The sequence below is a fragment of the Gossypium hirsutum genome, chromosome D11 (genome assembly GCF_007990345.1).
Source record: "Gossypium hirsutum isolate 1008001.06 chromosome D11, Gossypium_hirsutum_v2.1, whole genome shotgun sequence".
NCBI lineage: Eukaryota > Viridiplantae > Streptophyta > Magnoliopsida > Malvales > Malvaceae > Gossypium > Gossypium hirsutum.
Window position 1 is genome coordinate 26,728,167 of NC_053447.1, and position 22,864 is coordinate 26,751,030.

Sequence of the window (22,864 nt, forward strand, 5' to 3'; positions counted from 1 at the left end):
AATAAAATAAAATGAGAAACTTCAATATAAAGTTAAGGTGTAACGGTAAATTTACCATTAATTCATAATTACAATACACATATCAATCAAGTATAATGGCAAATTTTTAATTCCCACAAAAGAAAATAGTAATAAATTTGCATAATTTTTAAGTTTAAAATTTGTCATCCAAAATTGTTTCTCTATCTCAATTAACTTATATTGTTTGAATAACTGTTTAAGAAGTAATAAAAAATTATTATGATGGATTTTGTTTTATCTTTTTAATTTTTTATATTTTTATAAAAAGATAATTTAAACCCAAATTAAATCCACCATGAGTGGAACTTGAAATCGAAGACCCTCAAAGCCACGTATTATAATATTATTATTATAATTGATGTGTGCCATCCAACCTATATATGCGCGAGGACAATTTTGAGAAAAGGATAAAGTACAGGCGGAGTTATTGAAAGAAAACATTAACCCCCAAAGAAAAGTCTTGGTTGGAAATTTAATAAAACAGTTAAATCTTGACATCCAAATTTACTTACTAACATCACCACCGACCCCATCAATAATTTTCTTTTCAAAATTAACCCCTTCCTCATGCCAAACAACAAGCAATTGGTAGTAGGTACGATGTACGAGTAACCGAAATAGATACGGATCTCTGCAATGCCATCATTTCTTCTCTTCATTTTTTGATTAATCACTTCTTAATCCCTCATTATTTCATTTTAAAACGGAAGGTCGCTGGAAGGTACCCTCTGGGGGGACGTTGGAGCGTGCGCAATTTTTTTTAAATGATTATAAAAACGGGGTTTTGTTTACCGGTTCCGTACAGGTAAAGGCAAAGCAAGGATGGGTTTAGGTGTGAGGAGAAAGGGATGGGTGACCGACAGGCGTCGGTTAATTAAGAGAGGCCGTTAAAGGTGGTGGCAGGTTTACAGCCTGGAATTGACAGAAAAGCAGTAATGATTCGCCCTCCGATTCGGCGACCAATCTTGTCGTTTAGCTTCCGTGCGGCCGTTCTTTTAAACCTTATTTATTTATTTATTTTAAATTAAAGAAAATAAAATTATAAAGTATAAAAAATCCCACACGAAAATGCTATACAGGCTGGCTTCCCCAGTCAAACTCAGACTCAAACCTTACCCAACCGTTATCATCTTTATCTCTTAAGCTATTATTTTTTTTATTTTATTTAAAAAAAGAAAATTTGTTTAAATTGTTTCCGTGATAAATAATGGTACGCAGAGTTCGGTTTTGTCTTTATAACTTCCAGAACAGTGAATAGGAAGCAACCGTATTCTACGCTCTTTCTTTAGAGCGTATCATCACACGCCCTAAACTGCCAAGAAACTTATTTGCAAATCCCCCACTGCGCCTTTTTTTTTTTTTTTGCAATTTGTAGTCTACCCCAAATCGCAGCATGTAAATTAATTATTTTTATTTATAAGCGAATAATCTAACAAAAAATTAATATTTGTTGATAATTCATCAAAAAGAATATTTAAAATTTAAAAATGAAATGAAATATTGCAAAAGTAAAGGACGCTCCCAATTACATCGGAATTATATAGGTACAAAGTAAATTCCCTCCGCTCCCTGCAATAATTTTATTGAGTTCATAAAATTTCTCTTTTCATAAAACACAGACAGTGGGACAGACGCTCCCATGTTAGAGAGTCCGGAAAAAGCTCAAGAAAGGAAAGAAGATATTAAGAGAGAGTGACTTATGTAAATCAGTGCAGTTCAGATGTGACGCGTGTCCGTTAGCCAGCTGTATCCCAAACTACCTTTTCCCCCCAACCGCTTAACTGGAACAATCGGTGCCCATAACGCTTCTCTACGCTTTGCTCTTCACCCTTTCAACCGGTTACTTCCCTCTCCTCTCTTATATATTCTCCTCTACTGTCTCGCTCTCAATCGTCTTTCTTTCAAGTTTTAAGCTGCAATTCGAAACCCCCCAGGGAAAAAAAAAAAAAAACACATCCAAAGAACCCAAGTCCTGCCCTATTGCATGCCTTTAAATTTGATTTCATGGATGTAACAAGCACACCGGATAGAAAAGAAATGGATCGGATCAAAGGTCCATGGAGCCCCGAAGAAGATGAGTTGCTCCAGCAGCTGGTACAGAAACATGGCCCCAGAAACTGGTCTTCGATCAGCAAATCAATCCCCGGCCGATCCGGTAAATCCTGTCGGCTCCGATGGTGCAATCAACTGTCACCGCAAGTTGAGCACCGTGCCTTCACCCCGGAAGAAGACGAGACCATCATCCGAGCACATGCCAGGTTCGGTAACAAGTGGGCCACCATAGCCCGACTCCTCAACGGCCGTACCGACAACGCCATTAAAAACCACTGGAACTCCACGCTAAAACGTAAGTGCTTGCCGGTTGGGGAAGAGTGTAATTTCGTTGCTAATGGAGGGTATGATGGTAATCTGGGAGGAGAGGAACGGCAACCGTTGAAAAGATCGGTGAGTGCTGGTCTATACATGAGTCCAGGGAGCCCATCGGGATCGGATGTGAGCGATTCTAGTGTTCCCGTCTTATCATCTTCTCACGTGTACAAGCCGATCCCAAGGACCGGCGGTGTTAACGTTGATGTAAATGTTACGCCAGCTGGAGTGGAAGCGGCATCATCTTCCAACGATCCACCGACCTCACTGAGTCTGTCTTTACCGGGGGTGGAGTCATGCGAGGTGGTGTCAACCCAGCCAATAACCGAGTCAACTCAGAATCGGAGTGAAGAAAGGGGAGGTGGGGTGATGGGGTTCAGTGTGGAGTTTATGGCGGTGATGCAAGAGATGATAAGGGTTGAGGTGAGGAATTACATGACCCAGATGCAGCAACAGCAGCAGCAACAAAACGGCGCAGTTTCGGGAGGAGCGGGAATGGGGATGTGTTTGGATGGGGGTTCAGGAATCTTATGGCTGTGAACCGAGTCGGGGTGAGTAAGATCGAGTGAAAGGTTAAAAATGAGAGTAAAAGATGAGAAAAAACTGGGCTGTGTTTTTTCTTGGTATGGGAATTAGGCGGTGAATAATTTTGTTCATTTTACGGAGAGAGAGATGGGTGAAAAAGCTGAAAAATGGCGAGTAAAAGAAAAAAACAGAGACTTTTCTAATGAAAATTTACCTGTCTCTTAGCCTTGTTTTTAGTAGATATTAGTGAAGGAAGACAACGGAAAAAAAGAAAGGGAAAAAATTCCCATTGAAATTTCAATCTCACGTCTCTTTTATTGGTTTTGTATTCTTATCTAAATTTAAATTATTTTTGCATGTAAATCTGAGAATTTTCTGAATTTGGAACTATAAATATACTTCTTATAACAGGGAACTGAAAACAAGACAAAATTTGTATATGTTTTTGTTAGTATAAATTTTCATTTTTCTAAAACACTTCTAACCTAGTTACTTTAGCTTTCTTATTTTAATCAACTTCCTTTTATATGTTAGTTTCTTATATTATGTTATCCACATATTTAATTTTTAAAAATGAACTACCATTCAAGTGAAAAGCAGTTTGCCTTTTTATTTTGTAGCTTCTCGACGTAGTAAAATATTTTCATTAAATTTAAGTAACCCTTTTTTTATTATTAGACAAAAATTGTATCAACCCATAATTTTATGTTAGTGTTGTTTTGATGGTTTAAGGAAGAGAAAGATTGGTTAAGTAAAGCAAATGGTGGGCATGAGGGATGAAATTTTGTGGAAGGTGAAGGGCACACGTTTGATTAGAAATGAAATGGGAAGTGTGAGAATCTCAAATGCTAACAACCCTCACTTCTTTTCTATGGGGGTATGCTGTTCACACTGCAATTTTACAATCTTTAAGTCTGCCACACTCATTTGATTAGAAGAACTTGGAGTTTGAATTTAATTTAAGTATTTTAATATTCGACTCAATTAGCTCTTTGAAAAAAGACACCTTACCATCATGTGTTGAAAAGATGATCGTATCTCATTAATTTTAATGACTTTTCAAAATTGAATTTTGGGGTGTTAGAAGGGATCAATTCTAAACTCTCCTCTTATAAACACTTCTTTCAAGATTAATCATTAGCCATTCTTAAACCTTTATTCTTAGTGACTATTTTATCACTTTATACCATGTAAATATTATAATAAAAGATTAATTAATTTCATTTATCTCAAATCAAACTTTCAGATCTTGAATTTGAAGTGGAATTTATACTCTCAGCTTTTTTGAGCTTTAAGAGGTAGAAGTTGTTAGCAAGTTGAAATGAAAAAAACATGGGGCGCCATGACAAAGGTTGTCGGTGTGAAGCAATTGTCGTTTAGCTTAAGGGTGACATTTTATGTTACAATCCATTTAACTCACGCAACCCAAAATTTTAACCTCCGGACTCCAAACTATTTTTGAAAAAACTAATTTAAATTAAAGACGATATGTTCATACATCATGAGCCCATCGAGTCAACTATCATCTTAGTTTATTTTTATAATATTATTAGTAAGTTGAAATCAATAACAATGCTAACTACTATTATTAAAATAATAATGTGGGTTTTTCTATTGATAACTTTTTTATAGCAAAAATTTATGTCATCAATTTAATGATAATAATTAAGGATGTTATTAATTTGGACTCATTAATAACATTATAAAAATAATATCAAATTAAAATAAAAGAAATTAAATATCAAATTCCAGGATTAAAACCCATCTTAGAAAAGTGGGAAAAAGGTTTTTTTTTTTTTGGCAATTTGCTGCAAAGGTGTTTTTGTTTATGTTTGTTGGAACATTATCGAAGTTTTCTTTAAGCATCCTTGTTTGGGTTTTTTACTAAATTAGGCTAAAATTTTTTTTACTGAAATAGGGTGTCAGAAAAATTATTTACGAAAATGAGTTACTTTTTTCATTGGTGCCTATCTCAGAGGCGCCAATGCATAAAAAACTATTAAATTTTTTTCTTTTTTTTGAATAAAATATTATTTTTTTAAAAAAATTTAAATAAAAATATGGGTCAAAATACGATCAACGGGTCAAAGGAGAAAATGAGTCGGGTGGCACCTCATAGGGAGGCACCATTAAAAGTACCTCGTAAGGAGGCGCCATTAAAAGTGCCTCATAGGGAGGCGCCAATGGGTAATTTTGTATGTATATTGTAACTTTTTGTACGAATATTATAATTTTGTATGAATATTATAATTATTTTATAATTAATTTTGTATTTATAGTTTTTATTAGTATTTTGTATGAATATTATAATGTTTTATGAATATTGTAATTATTTTATAATGAATTTTGTATTTATAGTTTTGGATTAGTATTTTGTATGGATATTGTAATATTGTTTGTATGAATATTGTAATATTGTTTGTATGAATATTGTAATTTTGTATGAATATTGTAATTATTTTATAATTAATTTGTTAGTAATTTAGGATTATGTTATAAATTTTTGTGTTTGTAATTATTTAAAATTTAATTTATTAGTAATTTAGGATTAAGCTATAAATTGTTGTGTTTAGTTTAGTATTTGGTGAGTTTAACATAAAAGTTTATAAAAAAATTAAAAATCATTTTATTAAAAGTTTAATTATAACTAACTTTTTTAATTATATAGTTGTTGTTAACTCATTTAATTTTTATATAATGTAACTTTTATATTATGTAATTTTATTTGATTTTGTATTTATTTAACAGTATTTATTAATTTTTTGAAATAAATTTTTACATAAAATAATACCATTGGCGCCTCTCAGATAGGCACCACCATTAGCGCATCTGAGATAGGCGACAATACTATGTATTATACGGGTTATATATTGACCTGGAAAAATATTTAATTATATTTTATAAATTTTTTTAATATAAAATATTCATTGGCGCCTATCTAATAGGCGCCATTAAAAAGAAAAAAAATTTAATATTTTTTATTCATTGGCGCCTCTGAAAAAAATACCCCATTTTCGTAAATAAATTTTCTGACACCTCATTTCAATACATAAAATTTTTTTTAACACATTTTAATAAAAAACCCTCCTTGTTTGAATATTAATATTGGCGGTGGTAAGGCGTGAAGTATAAAAAATAGCTTTGGTGTACGTCGGAAATGGTTAGAGTAAAATCCAAATGCTAAATGGCTATACGTGGTCAACTTCACCCTCATCAATCAAAATCATGAACAGGGTTTGTTTCTTATTAAATGTGTACCACCGTTTTCTTACTATTACAATATAACACATATAATATAAAATTTACGGATGGTAAAACTTATGGCTTAAGATCACATGACCGCAATGTTATTAAATGTTTTTATGTAGAAACATATATTCTTTCTTTCCCGATTATTGTTTGAAATTCCATTGACTTAAATGAGGGAACATGTCACCAAACTTTGACATTCAGTCCTTAGCTCACAGCACAGGAAAGACCTCAAACACGAAAATCAGGAAAGCAACAGCTTATTCATTCTCACTACTGCAGAAGCATAATGTTCAACTGAAGCAATATCCAATGCTGAAAAGCTGGTTGAAACTATTTAACTTAAAAGGGGTCAAACAACCAAATAGTCTGCACAACCTATTCTTTATTTAACTCATTGATTCATTGATGTATCAACTTTTCACAGTTTTGGACTCTTGTTTATAAACAACAATATGAGAATAAGCCATCTCTTAACTACAAAAAAAGAATCAAGGAAAAATTTCTTACCAAGTCTAAGCTAAGTATTAGTTTACAAAGGTGCAGTCTGGATGGTGCTTGAAGTGGCGTTATGTCTCAAAAATGCAAGTTTTGATTTGAGTTTACCGATCAAATTCCTTAGATCCTGCCCCCAGGACCATGACGGGTCATTTAGTGCACGGATAGAGTTGAGGCAAACAAGAAGAGTACCCCCTTCGTGCAGGAGAACCTGTACATTACCCGAGACAGAAGAGGAGCTCAGTTCATGATGTCAGATTGATATATACATGCTAGTTACTTATAATATACATACAGCTTCAACAGATGTAAGTCGACAGGAACAGTTTCAGGTGTCATGGACCATGTTTTTATTCTAAAAATTAAAACAGGGTTCATAAGTTTTTGCAAGACAAGGCAATCATCAAATTGATCATACCGTCAGCCAAAGCGGAAGAAACCCCAAGACTGATGGGAGAGAGGCCAAGATTATACACGTTAAGGCAAGGGCCACATTTTGCTTGACCTGCATGTTAAATTGCATCTGTAAATTGTCTGCATAATCAGAGAACAGGAATAAGGAAGGGATTAACTGAGTACCAGTGAAGTTGTTTGGCGAGCCTTGGCTATACTGAATGGAACACCAGAAATGTTGTCCTGAAGCAATAGGACATCTGCAACTGCTATAGCAGTTGCACTAGCACGATGTGCTAATACAATTCCAACAGTTGCGGCAGCCAGAGCTGGTGCATCATTGATACCTTCACCTACCATGATCAAACCTCCTCCTGCCATGAAGGTGGACAAAATGTAACTCGTTCTTTGGCTGATCATTTTAATACAAAGATGGTAATCATGGATATGATTCACACAATACTTCAATACTCCACTGAGATATGGAATACGAATTTGCCACCAAATATCTACTGAATATCAAAATATTTAACTTAATAAGAATCTGGGGCTCACCCATATCCCCTGAAATCCTCTTCACATGATTGAGTTTATCCTCTGGCTTTAGGCTGCAGTAGACTTCATTTATGCCTACAGCATTAGCTACTCTCCATGCACTTAATTTGTGGTCACCAGTTAACATCATTACTCGGACTTTTGCTTTATCTTTCAATTCAGAAATAACATCTAACACCCCTGGTCTAGGCCTATCCTCAAGGTGAATCAAAGTCACCTGCTTATACATTACAAAACTCAATTTAGTATATACAACATAAATAATTGATCAGAAAATAAATGATTCTGCAAATAGCACAAATTCAACATGTACTCTATGGCATATACAGTCTATTGACCTTACACAAAATGCAATTGTCCGCGAAAAATAGCCCGGTTGTCAAAGCATAAAAATTTGAGGACTTGAATATATGCATAAAAAGCAAGCAGTTAACATCTTCATATGCAGCTGTTTTTGAGTTAGATATAGTGTTTTGGGCATATAACAAGTCTTTCCACACATTTTCCTGATTCTTTAACACCCAATACAGATGCATCTGCTTTTAAAAGTAATATCAAAGAATCTGTACATATTTAGGTAAATGTTTTCTATAAAAGATAAACAGATATAGCTTGCTCGTGTCTTGGTATTTCAAATGCATGTCTATCTTGACGTGAGAAAAGCATAACAACTAACATAATGGATGGGAATCACACCTTTTCATCAACAGAAAGAGCAGCATGAACAAAGTCAGTTCCATAAGAAGAAGCATTAACAGCTGCCCTAATCTTCCTTGATTCGACTTCAGATTTACAAAGTGAAGTGATAAACTCTATCGAACCAAGTGACGCTTTTAACATTTTACCTCCTCTAGTTCCTGACTATAACAAAGCAGAAATGATTGTAAGCAGGATGGTTTCAATGTAACTGATAGGAAGCCAGCAAATACTTAACAGTGAATAAGCCCTATAGTTGAAGTCAGTATCATAGTTCAAAGGAACGTGTCTTGTCATAAGATATAAATATAATTCAGGCTGAAGAAAATTATTCTATCCTCCTTCATTTTGATTATATGTTGCTCGACATGAAAAATCAACATTGAACTACAATTTTGCATTTTGACTGTGTTTTTCTCCCTGTTTTTTGACACTTCCATGAAAGGCGCTTTTAATGAAATTATGACAATACCCATTGTCCCCCCCCCCCTTCTCTTTTTAGCAAAAAAGCTAACACTAGATCCTCTAGTAGAAGAAACCCCAATGACTATAAGTGCCATAAAAGAACCTCAAGGAGGGAAATTGCAGTCTGCTAAGTTACAAATGTACAGTAGTAAATGAACTGGACATACAAGGTATAGGAACAAAATGGAGGATTCAAATTGCTTGTAAATGAAAATTAGTGATTTCAGCAAACTTGAAGATAACTCAGTTTCCCCTTAAATATCACGGAGACATATGAAATATATTGGTAAAAGACATTACCTCAGCACTGTTGAGAGTAGCAATAAGACCTTTGCCAGGAAAATATTCAAAACTTTCAACAGAAACAGAAGGAAGGTCTTTCCCTATGCTATGGTCTACAACCGCCCTGGAATAAAAGGAATGATAAATAATTTGACAAGATTATGACAATAATTCATACAAGAAATATGACCATCATTAAGACACAATGGCAAGTTAAGTAGAAATTAGTTATTACCCTCATTAGCTTATTAGAGGGCTATGGTCACAGAATGAGTTGCACAGACCACAGATGCTCAACTTACAGGGGATACACTATTTCATTTTATACAATACCTTCCAATAGGATGAGTAGTACCCTTCTCCATCGCAGCTGCTACTGCAAGTGCTTCTACTTCACAGTTAGGAACACAACAGGAAGTAAAATTTGTCTTCTTGTTTCCAATTATGTGACCATAAATTGGTTCAATTGCTTTAAACATAAGCCCTCCAGTTGTCAATGTCCCAGTTTTATCAAATGCAACAGTGTGACAGGAAGCTAGAGCATCTAGCACTTGCCCACCTTTTAGCAATATCCCCTATATATATATATATAGAGAGAGAGAGAGAGAGAGTCAGACTGGAGGAGATCAGGTGAATCTCATGATTCATATTAACACCAAAAGAGCTTCAGTAGTTAAGCAATTAGATAAATCTAGACTTCTACAAGCATCATCAAGTAAACAGACATGTACCGATGACCTCCAAGTTATTACTAACTTCCATGAAAAAGTAAGCAACCTATTGGCTCTAACAAAAACTTGTGCAAGGCAAAATTAATCAAGAAACATATACACAAGAATACACAATTTATCAAGGTACTAGAAAGATGATTTTAGAAATTGTATAATAACAAAGTTGTTCAGAACAAAAAACAAATATGAGCTGATCCAACCAAAGTACAGAAAACTAATAATGGTTAGACTCAGTCTAAGGTATCAAAAGTATCTTAATTATAGCTATATTGCAATGCGGTGGGCTTCCATCATTATCTTAACAAATGAAAATAAATACATTTATGAAAAAGGCTTGTATACACTTGAGAAAGAACATGCTGACAGTGACAGAATGCATGTGTGAACACTCCTTGATTACATGTGACTGATACCTTTCTCGCACAGGAGCTCACTGCAGTAGCATATGCCAGTGGAGCTACAGCCAAGGCACATGGGGATGCTGCCACCATAAGCCCCAATGCTCTGTAGATTGATCCTCTGCAAACTGCATAATCAACACCAAACATCGGACAGGTAGGAGATAACTCAAAACAGACAAAGATAACATCAGAGAATTGTCAAGAGGAAGAACAAGACAAGTAAAGCTTCAAACTAAACAGACTGACTATTCAGTGAGAGTTGACGCAAAGTGGGGTTATTGCCAGTTAAGGTAACTAAAACTAAGATGCGTTAGCAGAAGAGGCCTTTCTTAGAAGATAAAAGGGTGTAAACCATGGATAACAAAATTAATGGCACAAGGCAATAGAGAGAGAAACAATTGTGATAATTGCAAAGCAGCTTATACTAAGAGTTACCTGCAGTGCTAATGAATGGCCACTTAAAAAGAAAAGGCCCAAGAACTGCAATGGCAACTGACAAAACTACAACCACCTTGCTGTACTGCTCACCAAATTCATCCAACCACCTTTGCAGCTTAGGTTTATTCAATTGCGCTTCTTCAGTTAACTGCACAATCCTGCTAAGCGTTGATTCTTTCCATGTCTTAAGCACCTAATATGAAATTATTACGGGGAAAACCCAAGACATAAGTGAAGGATGTGAACTAGAAATGACAAAAAAAAGAAAAGTTCCCTGCAAGAAAAATCTATTTACTCACTTTTTAACTAAACAATTTCAGAAGATAAAAGAACATAAGTTGAACTTTTTTACATTTAGCATTCTGAAAAATTCATAAACACACCTTAACGATCATTCTACCATCCAAATTCCTTGCACCACCTGGAATCCTATCTCCAGCTTTAGCCTCTAATGGTTTGATTTCACCAGTCAAATGCTCAATAGTAATTGTTGCACTACCGTGGAACACTTCACAATCTACAGGAACAGCCTAGAAAAATAGCAGCTCACACCATTAAACTTACCCTTATAACATAAAAAAATTAAAAAACATAAAATATAAGAATATTAACCCAGTATAGAATCCATATTCCTATTATCACAGACCTCACCAGTTGTGACCAGAATGTAGGAGCCAACTTCCACATCATGAACAGGGATGCTTCGGTATGACAAATCAGAAACATTTGGCAAATTATCATCATCCAAATTTAGTACAAGTGCTGAATCCGGATAGTTTTCCTTCAACTCCTTCACATCTATCATTGAACGACTGGTAAAAAATTCTTCAGCTGCAAGTAACCAACTTTCACAATTACACCAAGGAAACATAGGATGCCTCTGAAACAAATTTAACCAGCTCGAAACACTTACCGATATGAGCCAAATTGAACATTGCAAGAAGCAACCCTCCTTCCAAGGCATTCCCCATGAAAACAGAGGCAAAGGCAGCAAGTGCCATAAGTACATGAATGTTCACTTTCCCACCAGCAATATCAGTAATGGCATCAAGGGCCGCAGAAACCTGACCAAATAAAACGCAACACAAGTAAGCTGATTTAAAATACAGTAAAATCAAATATCGAGTCGAACATAATTACCATTTATTCCATTAAATAATAAGAAAGTTACTATTTTTGATGCAAAAATTCAGCAACCAAATGGAACATAAAAGAGAAATGGAGTTTACCCCAACGAGAGGGAAGGCGAGGACAAGGAAGGAATTTTGGAGAGGCTTGACGGCCGGTTTTGGGACTAAATAAGGGAAAGCAGCGGCAGCAATAAACAGTGCAGTGGCGCAGCAGCAGAGGTGAAGGTGCTCTCTCAGGAAATTGGCCAGGTCCATCCATCGAATGGCTTTAGCAAACCCGATCACGGCTTTCTGGGGCCCATTCAATTGACCAGAACCATGATGGTGGTGGTGGTGGTGGTGATGATGGTCATGGTCATGGTCATGGCCATGATCAAGATCATGCTCATGATGATGGTGGTGGCCGTGATTAGCGACGCAGCGGATTCGGATAGTGTGGGAATTAAGAGGAAGAAAGAGGGATTTGTAGCGGGTGGAGAGGGGAGAGAAAAACAAAGGTTTGAAGTGGAAAGAGTTGAGGCGTCTGAGTCGTGATGGGCGTAAAGGGCGAGTCAAAGGTGAGAAATTGGTGAGTGAAATGGAGTGAGTTTCCATTTGCAGATTCAGGCCATCAATTTCGGGGGAGTCGCGGCCAGGAAAGGCAACGCCTTGGGACGAAATTAGTGAGAGTGTGTGTGGGTATTTGGAAATTGAGATTTGGGGGTTAATTAATGCCAAGAAACGTATAGGAAAAAAGAAAGGGGGGCGATGCTGTTATAAGAGGCACAGCATGAGCTCATCTTTACCACATGAAATGAATAATGCCATTAGCCAGATGATACGCTTCGTGCCGTTCGTTTGGTCTGGAAAGTGACAGTGACTCTCCATCGATTTCGAATTGGAACTTCATGCCTTTGCTTCTCTCTCCTTGTAAGTTGGACTTTTATTTATTTCTCCCTATTTTTATTTTTATTTTTATTTTCATTTATATAAACTCTTATTTTTATTATTTATTATTTATTTTTGTAAAATAAAATGAGAAATTATTCGGTATATTGCTATTGAAATATCATTTAAGAATATAGTAAAAAATTAAAACATAAATGTTAAAAAAAGACGCATGTTAATCTTTTAAGATTACTTGTAGAATAAAAAAAATAATGTTAGTGTATCGAAAACTCACCCAAATGAAATTTGATTAACAAAAAATATTAAATGGCGGATAAAAAAATTACTCATTTTACTTTTAGAAGCAAAATACAGGTAAAATAAGGCCTACAGGTCATTTTTTAATTAATTAGGCATTTAGGCCAATTTGAAAATTAATTAGGGAAATAGGCCGATTTTAGGAGAGAAAGAAAAAAACATCCAGCTAGGTGTGCTTTCTGCACAGATGGCAGAAAAGCGCGCCCAACTGGATGTGCTTTCCATTTCTCTCTCTAATGTTAGGGTTTAGAATTTTTGGGGTTTAAGGTATTTTGAAAGTGTTCAGAGTTTTCAACTAAAATGGCAAAAGTTCTTAGGTAGTTTTGAGGGGTCGGGGATGTTAACGCGCCTCAATACACATACATTTAATATGTCATGGCTAGATAGAACCATCACCTAAGAAACCCATCGTGGGGAAATCTGGTTTCAGGGTAATAATGCTTGATACGATCAAGGGTCGAAGTCTACATGAAGGTCCTAGTCGGCGGTCATGATGCGATCATGCGTTCGAGTATAACCGGGGGCCAAGTGACGGCTGTTACGTGATCAGGAGTTCAAGCTTTTTGGATACTCGCAAACAATTCCCTATATATATATCATACATACGATTAATGCCATAATCATATTGAAAAACTCTAGGAACATTCGGTGTAATCAACCTAATTTTTTTCGCTATTTCCAAGTAGTCGGTATCTTAAACCTTTCATTCTTGTCCGAAGGCTGACATCGATGTGGACACAAGAGGGCTCTCAGGAGGAGAGCGGATATTCCAACATAATAGAGGTCAAACTTGGGTCGGCGCGAAAGCGGTTGTAGTTATTAATGGGATGTGTAATAACGACAACCGTCGTCGCCCCAAAAGGTGTTGGAAAATATGCCCATATTATAAACAACATGTAAATATTTTCTATTTATTTAAACGATGAATAAATAAATAAAATTAATTTCACATTTCACTATTATGTCTTTTGTATTTATGTCTTTTATATTTTGCATGCATAGCGAAATTGTGACAAACAAATATTAGCTCATTGATTGTGTAAAGTTCAAATTGAAGATAAGTGATATTGTAAAGAACGTTTACATTGAAAGAAAGACAACTTACTTCAGTAGATAATCTAAATAAGCCCGTAATTCCGTAAAAGAATCAAAGTGAATATTTGATTTAAATACTGAGAAGGATTATTATGTCGTCTACAATTCCAATTGGGGAGATGATTAGTCTTGGCTATTGGAGTAGTTGACTCCACAAGTAGAGATATAAATATATTCATTGGTAGAATGATACAATGGACTGGACCCAAGATGAATTAATTTTAGATCCATTTGTGAATTAATTCACTTGTAACATTCATGGTGTGATTTACCTAAATCCTAAATTAGTCACTAACCATGCGTATGCAAATCATGTGCTTTGATATAAGTGGAGGCTTATGCTCTAAAGATGATCGAATCCATAGTCGGTATGTTGGGTACATGACTTGTGTATGGCATGGCTTTACTAGCAATAGTGGAATTTACAACTCAATTAAAGAGTTAATGATATCCTCTTATTGGCATTGTGTGGACTGATAAATATGGAACATGGCTATGGGTTGCTTATTCTCGAATGAGCAATTTATCACAGTCATTTGTTCATAGTGATTATATTAATCATTAAGAAGACACAATGATGAAAGTGAGATATAATACGATTGAATTGAGTAAATAGTTAACTCAAAGGAATCGAGGATATCATATGAGGGTAACACACACATGACAAGGTTATTGGACAAAGCAGTTGGATGAATTACTTTTGTAAAAAGTATACAATAAGGAGTTTTTAATCATGGTACTTCTTGTGGATTGACTCCATGGTTAAGTAATTGCGAATTATCGGAACGATGCTTCTAGACATAATTGCAATCACTAGAGCTAATTGTATATGCCTGAATTGTCCCTTTGCTAGCTCAACAAAAGCTCAATCGGACTGCATTTGAATCAGAAGAAAATTCTATGACTTTGGGAATAATTTAATTGAGTAGATTTATTTGATGTGGACTTAAATTAGGTGGTTGTAAGAATTGTTCAACTAGAAAATTTGATTAAAGAATTTTCTTAAAAAATTAATTTGAAAAATATAAGTAATTTTTGGAAAAATTAATTTTGATCAAGTAAAATTAAATCAATTAAAATTAATATGATATTTTTGGAAGTTAATTTTCAAGTTAGACAATTGACAAATAGGTAATTGATCTTTAAAATTGGACCTGAGATCGTAAATTGGGCCCCGAGAGCCCAAAATTGAGACCAAGACCCAAAAATTGATCGACTCGGGTACGGTATGTGAAACTAGGTCGATGGTCCAATCGGTGGCTAGATCTGACCGTCGAGTCGTCATTGACTCGGACTGAATCAACAGTAGCCGAACTGGCTCGGGGTGCCGTAAAGGTGTCGCACCTGCACCACCGAACACAGCGGTGTTGTTGGCTGTGACAGCGGCGTCTCGGTGGTTGGCAGCGATTGGTCGTTAGTGGTTGAACAGTAGAAGAGTTACACTCTTATTGGAATTCTACTAGAGAATTTGATTTCAGATTAATTATTTCAAAATTAATATTATTTTAATAGTTTAATATTAAATTTAGTTTAATATTTATCTTAATAATATTTTATTAATTTAATATTAAAGTGATTATCTTAATATTAAATTTAATTTAATGTTTATCTTGTAGATAAACATTTTATTATTTTAATAAGTTTAATATTAGATTTAATCTAATATTTTTCTTGATAAATATTATATTAATTTAATATTAAAGTGATTAAGTTTAATTATAGTTGAACTCTCTAAACTCTCCCTATATAAAAAAAGTTTTGGGTTATTATTTACACATACTTGAATTCAAGAGAAAGTTGTAGAGAGAAAATTCTCTGAAGAGATTATTGTAGAAAATTGCTTCACTGGTAATTTTTGTGAAAAATCTTCTGATTCGAAGTGAGCGCACACTCGACAGATGTAAGCTTGAGGATAGTAGAGAATATTATTCGATCGACGCGCTCATCCTAAACGAATAAAAAATGTATAATTTTGATTAAGTGATTATTACTTTAGATGTCACAACCAAGATATTGTTTTGGAAAATTTTTTAAAACTCTAGTTTTTCCGTAAATTTATTTTCTGCTGCATTTTTCAAATCCATTTTTCCAACAATGGGTATCAGAGCCAGGTTGTGTTCTATCTAAATAGATGATCAAAATAAATTTCTTTTCTTCTTGAATGATTTGATTACATAGAAAGTGACATTCTTTAGATCTTATGCATGTTTTGAGTTATATATGGAAATGGATGTAATATTATATATTTGTTATATAATTATTTTTTGTCGAGGTTGTGGTTATTAGGAAATAGATTGTGGACTATTATTTCCATGTAGAGCTATATATATATTTTTTAAAATTCATAGAATTCTTATGAGCTGGAAATGAACATAAAAATTAAATGTAATTTTTCTAAAAGGGAGTTTATGACGAGGAAAAGATGTGATGGCGGTTGAAGACCCAATAAATGCCTTGTGGTGAAAAATTATGTAATTTTATTTTTCCATTTATTTTTTAGAAATAGAACCATGAAAATCTTGGCTGGCAATTTTATTTTAATTACCTATCTCATTATATATTTGTTTTATAATTGTTTATAATATTTATATTATGTAATTTTATAATTGTGATATATATATAAGATGATCCATAGTTGATCGATTAAAAATAAGAAGTGTGGTAATGAGAAAATAAATGTGTTGTATTGTTCTATTTACTTCTTTAGGTTATTCAGTAACTGTGAGAAATGCTGTAATGAGAATGTGCATGTATAGGATTGGCTTTGGCTAGAAAAGACTTGGTTTTTAAGCGGTTAAATTTGACTCACCTACCTTTCCTGGGACCTTATCTTGTGCATGGTTCGCATTCATTTCTTCGGTTTTTCCCTTAAAAGAAAAACAGTGGAGAATCAAAATTGTTTGTTTTTATGATTGATTGATTCTTGCGAATGAATGTGAATTTTATAAAATTACCATAGTATGCCATACATATATTGGAAGCATGCCATTTGGATTAGGTAAGAATGCCACTAGGGCTATTGTATGATCATTCTTGAAATTTGGGATAAAAAACCTTAAACGTTTTTAAAATAATGAGTGGGAGAAGGTCCTTGAACAAGACCTATGGCCTCCATTGATGGTCCTTAAGTGATAGTGTGATAAAGTTTCAAGCTAGTTCCCACCCTGGCCGTACCCTAAGGTAAACTTTGTCATGTGGGTTCACTAGATGGGGTTTCCTTTTAAGGACAACTAGTCATGCATGACTTTTAGAGAGATTGTCCCAAGATGACTCACAAATGAAAACATGTTCATGATGGGTGTTGAGTCAATGGTTACACACTCAAGATCATCTCTTATTAAATAGTTTCCCAAGAAACAATATTTAAGCTAGAGATGATGGCCAAATGTTAAACGGTCGTTAGTTTGTGTGGAGTCTTGAGAATTAAGATTCACAAACTAATTGAATGTAATCTATGTTTTTACTAGTTAATCATAAGACCCCAAGGTGACATGGTTGATGGGTGTGAGAATGATCGTAGCAACGAAATATTTTTAAGGTTTTAATACAATATGCATGCATCATACTACATTCTTGATATATTGCTGAAATGAAGAATATTTGCTTAATACAAAGATAATAATTAGTTAAATCTTTATTTTTTTTAATTGAAATATGTCTCATATTCCTCTTATTAGCATTCTTACTGAGAATAAATTAAATGGGGACAACTTTTGAGAATGGAAACGAAACTTGCTGATAGTTCTCAGTTGTGAGAAACACAAATTCGTTCTTGATGAAACGTGCCCACCTGAAGCTCAGCCCAAAGGTGAGAAATCGCTGGAGAGATTTTGACTCGACTGCTCGATGTTATATGATTGTCTAAGCCCTTTTTCAATATCAGTAACACTTTGGGCCTTAGCCCATCTCAGTACAGTATCAAATATGCAGTAGGGCTCTAGCCCATCACAGTATCAGTAACAGTAATGCAGTATTCAGTAACAAAGTCCTACTCAACCAGCCTCTACACACCATCTCCGTCCAACCCTACACTTCATGTGGGGATCAAATCAACCCACCCATCCCTACACTCCAGGTTGTACCGAATGTGTCACAAAATAGTAATTTGCAGTTGAACTGCCAATATGTTAGGCTTAAGAGCCTTTCAGTACACTTCCTCCAAATATAATTAACCCAATCCCATGCAATGTAACATACAAGTCATAACATGCTATCTCAGGACATTAGTACATATAACCGGTTCAGTATACAAGCATGCTATCATCAGGCTCAACACATATATAAATCAAACAGTCGGTTCATAAAATTAGCTGTCTAAGTGATGCTTATCGACCCTATAGTAAGTTCACAGTCAACTTGGGCGACCCGTGCAACCTTAGCAATCAATTTAGTGAAAATGGGCTAACACGCCCATGTGGTTTGCCCGTGTGGGCCCATACGCCCGTGTGGCCCATTCGACCCAAATTGGCCTTGGCCGCGTGGCCCATTTTTAATGTAACCCGTGCTAGCTAAAAATTCATATATGTTTTCACTATTTACTTATATGTTCCTTCAAAGCTGTCTACTTGAGTCACTGTTACTAAATTATTTGTATCCTGAGCTACAGAATTCCAAATTAAGGTCCGCTTGATGTATTTGAAACTATACTCAAATATGTTTCTACCATAAAATTTTCAGAATTTTTTGTTTAGCCAATAAGTACAGTAAAATCTTCAATCTTACCTCTGTTCTACTGTTTAACAGCTTCGACCTTTCTTTGCTAAAAATTAATTATCTCTTAGTAAAAAAATTGGATGATGTTATCATTTATTTCTATTGAAAATAAACTCATTAATAATTTAAAAATATAAATTTTAACCCTAATTATTTTTCTCCAATTTTTGATGATTTTCGAAAGTCAGAATAAGGGAACTCAAATTCATGTTGACCTTATCTCACAAAACTTACTATATCTCACAATTTACAATTCCATTACTTACACCGTTTCTTCTATGATAAAATAGGCTCAATAAGCTTTAATTCAATATTTTTTCATCCTTTAATTCGATTTCCACAATTTATGGTGATTTTTAAAATTTTTCCTACTGCTGCCATCCAAACAAGTAATTTCGACTTTTCGTTGAATCACATTTTCTACTTTTCGGGTACACATTTGGTTTTTTTAATACTAAAACAGTCCCCGAGCACTCCAAAGCCTATTATTTAACAAATAACACTAATTTAATCTGACATAACGTGATCCCAAATCGAACTTGTATCGAGGTTTTAACCTATAAGCAAGTAAACTTTTCCTTCAACCGATGAACAATAATTCCCACACAAACTAAGACTCCGATTGGTGATTACGAGCCCTTGAATCCTTCCCTAATTGGCATAAATAAAACACTTCTAAAGAAAGTTAACAAACAAAGACAAATCACTTATAAAAAACTTACTGAACGATCGTAGACAAACTTGGAGCGACACGAGTCAGAGTGGGAAAAGAAAAATCAATAAGATGAAGGGTGAAAGAGAGGAGAAATTAGGTAGCAATGAAGAGAAAAATGATAAGAGGGTTGAGGGTTGAAGGATTTTGGGGAAAGTAAAAAAAAAGAAAAAAATGAACATAATATTATATAACCACTGCAATCCATTGTTTCTCTCCATCAAACTCCCCACTAAATCCACTACTCAGATTTTTAGTCCATCTCAAGCTATCCTGGACGTACGACCAAAAATAATGCCCATTCCAAGATTCGAACACAAGACCTCTTTTACACCAACACTTCACTTATCCACTAGACCAGTAGGCCCATTCTATTAATTATTTGCCAACTTTTACTTAAAAGCTTATTGACCAAAGATAAAAATACCAAAATTTGACCAAGTCCTAGCTTGAGTTTGGGACCTCCCAAGCACACCCAGAACACATAAGCACTAAAGCAGACAGATATTTTGTGTCACACTTTCACAATTCCCAAAATTAAAATTTTGGGGCGTTACAATTCTACCCCCTAAAGAAAATTTCGTCCTCAAAATTTACCTAATCAGAACAGATGAGGACGCTGTTGACACATCGCATCCTCAGGCTCCCATGTGGTCTCTTCAGTGCTATGATTATGCTATAGAAATTTTACCAGTGGAACAGATTTCCTTCTCAGAACCTTAACGTCGTGATCCAGAATCTGAACCGGCTCTTCCTCAAAGGTCAAATCTGGCCTAACCTTGATCTTTTCAACAGGGACAATATAAGTAGGATTAGAGCGGTAGCGCCTCAACATGTCCTCTAGTATCTGAATCACCCTCTCAAACTGACCATCAGTCTGAGGATGGAATGCAGTACTGAAATCCAACTTTGAACCTAGAGCCTCATGTAACTTCTTCCAAAATCGAGACACAAAATGAGGATCCCTATCAGAGGTGATCGAAACTGGTACTCCATGCAGTATCACTATCTCAGAAATATAAAGCTTTGCCAGCTTCTAAAAAGAATAATCAGTACGAACCAATATGAAGTGGGCAGACTTGATCAATCGACCCACGGTGACCCATATTGAATCATTCTTAGTGGGTGTTAGAGGCAACCCATTAACGAAATCCATAGTTACGCGCTCCCGTTTCCAAAGAAGAATCTTAACCGGCTGCAGTAAACCCAAAGGTAACTGATGCTCAGTCTTAACCTGCTGGCAAGTCGGACATCTACCCACAAAATCAGTAACCTCACGTTTCAACCCTTGCCACCAATATAACTCATGGAGGTTTCGGTACATCTTATTTCCGCAAGTATGCATAGCATAAGGGCTATTATGCGCCTTTCTTAGTATGACCTATCTCAAATTAGTATCATTCGAAACACAGATTCTTTCATAGAAATAGAGTACCCCATCACTGTTCAGTCCAAAATCCGTAGTACTACCACCCTCAATCTGCTAGAATCAAAGACCCAACGACCCTTCCTTCAACTGCTTACCATTAATCTGCTCAATCCATGACGGCTTAACCTGAAGCTCGGCTAATAAACTACCATAATCAAATAAACTTAGGCGAGCAAATATCGCCTTCAAATCAGTTATAGCCTTACAGCTCAGTGCATCAACCACCACATTGGCCTTACCAAGGTGGTACTCAATGGTCCAGTCATAGTCTTTAAGCAGCCCAATCCATCTACGCTGCCTAAGATTAAGTTCCTTCTGAGTGAGGAGATACTTGAGGCTCTTATGATTAGTGTAGATGATACACTTCTCACCATACAAATAATGCCTCCAGATTTTTAGTGCGAATACCATAGCGACCAACTCCAAGTCATGCGTTGGATAATTCGCCTCATGGGTCATAAGCTGATGAGATGCATAGGCTACCACCTTACCATCCCGCATCAACACACACCCCAAACCGACATGTGATGTATCACTATAAACAGTGAACTCCTTTCTAGGCTTCGAATGTATCAGAACAGGGACCTCAGTCAGTACAATCTTAAGCTTCTCAAAGTTCTCTTGCTGCGCATCAGTCCAGTTAAACGGCATACCCTTACGTAGCAACTTAGTCAAGGGTGCTGCAATCAATGAAAAACCCTCTACAAATCGTCAATAATATCGCGTCAGTCTTAGAAAATTACGGATCTCAGACACGTTCCTAGGTTGCTTCCACTCCAACACAGTCTCAATCTTTCGAGGATCAACTTGAATCCCCTCAGCCGAAACTACATGATAAAGAAATGTCTCCTCACGCAGCCAGAACTCACACTTACTAAACTTAGCATAGATTTGGCTTTCCCTTAAAGTCTGAAGAACGACTCGAAGGTGCTCATTATGCTCATCCTCAGTCCTCGAGTAAACCAGTATATCGTTGATGAATACTACCACAAACCGATCTAGATAAGACTGGAACACTCGATTCATTAAATCCATGAAAGCTGTCGGTGCATTAGTCAGTCCGAATGACATCACTAGAAACTCGTAGTGATCATAACGAGTCCTAAACGTCGTTTTATGAACATTAGCCTCTTTAACCCTGAATTGATGATATCTAGATCAGAGGTCAATCTTGGAGAAAACTGAAGCTCCTCAAAACTGGTCAAACATATCATTTATCCTCGATAGAGGGTACTTGTTCTTAATGGTCATCTTGTTCAGTTGCCGGTAGTCGATACACATTCGCATGGATCCATCATTCTTCTTTACAAATAGTACAGGTGCTCCCCATGGAGACATATTAAGGCGGATGAACCCACGATCCAATAACTCCTAAATCTGAGCCTTAAGCTCCGTAAACTTCTTTGGTGCCATTCGGTAGGGGGCGATAAATGCCGGAGCTGTACTAGGAAGGAGCTCTATCCCAAATTCCACTTCAAGATTCGGAGGTAAACTCGGTAGCTCCTCAAGAAAGACATCTGGAACATCTTTTACCGTTACGATATCCTTAACTGTAGAGTCCCCAGAATTCGAAACACTTATATAGGCCAAGAATGCCTCACATCCCTTACGAACCAACTTCTTCGCCACCAGTGCAGAGATCACATTAGATAAGTAGTTCTGACATTTTCCAATCATGACTACTTTCATATCCTCCTCAGCGATTTTTGCCTTCTCGATCAGGCAGAAAGATCTCACTCCCTTTGCGAGGCTATTAGAACTCTCAAATTATCTCTAAGGCTATCCTTAAAGCGGCCACATCGCTCATACTCAAATGCCACCATACCTCGCACATAGCGGCTTAGTTTCAGAAACTCGGCCTCATACTCGGCTACTGATTAGAGGTGCTCATGGGCCGAGCGGCCCGCCTGAAATATGGGAGGGTATGGGTAAAAATATAGGTCCGAAATATGGGCTTGGGTAAAAAAACGAGGCCCGTT

At 35.7% G+C, this 22,864-nt stretch overlaps 2 protein-coding genes across 2 annotated transcripts; one reads left to right on the forward strand and one right to left on the reverse strand.

Moving 5' to 3' along the window:
• The first annotated feature begins 1,558 nt into the window (after nt 1-1,558).
• Nucleotides 1,559-3,214, forward strand: LOC107900510 (transcription factor MYB73). Its single transcript, XM_016826125.2, has one exon. It carries the CDS (start codon nt 2,026-2,028, stop codon nt 2,926-2,928), a length of 903 nt encoding a protein of 300 aa, XP_016681614.2. The 5' UTR covers nt 1,559-2,025; the 3' UTR covers nt 2,929-3,214.
• A 3,315-nt stretch (nt 3,215-6,529) lies between these two features.
• Nucleotides 6,530-12,630, reverse strand: LOC121223036 (probable cadmium/zinc-transporting ATPase HMA1, chloroplastic). Its single transcript, XM_041103964.1, has 13 exons — nt 11,851-12,630; nt 11,535-11,685; nt 11,268-11,452; nt 11,005-11,151; nt 10,619-10,814; nt 10,196-10,308; nt 9,385-9,626; nt 9,070-9,175; nt 8,305-8,469; nt 7,609-7,825; nt 7,240-7,427; nt 7,079-7,165; nt 6,530-6,871 (listed from the first exon to the last, which is right to left on the reverse strand). The coding sequence occupies exons 1-13, from the start codon at nt 12,343-12,345 to the stop codon at nt 6,695-6,697; spliced, it is 2,469 nt and encodes an 822-aa protein (XP_040959898.1). The 5' UTR covers nt 12,346-12,630; the 3' UTR covers nt 6,530-6,694.
• Nucleotides 12,631-22,864: the final 10,234 nt, after the last annotated feature.

Bases quoted from the DNA above. Each gene is read 5' to 3' on its own strand.
- LOC121223036 (XM_041103964.1), bottom strand. From the start codon at position 12,345: ATGGAAACTCACTCCATTTCACTCACCAATTTCTCACCTTTGACTCGC. The intron at 7,428-7,608 runs GTGAGCCCCAGA...CCTTCATGGCAG, and splicing joins GAGGATTTCAGGGGATATGG to GAGGAGGTTTGATCATGGTA. The intron at 7,166-7,239 runs GTACTCAGTTAA...TTTAACATGCAG, and splicing joins CTCGCCAAACAACTTCACTG to GTCAAGCAAAATGTGGCCCT.
- LOC107900510 (XM_016826125.2), top strand. From the start codon at position 2,026: ATGGATGTAACAAGCACACCGGATAGAAAAGAAATGGATCGGATCAAA.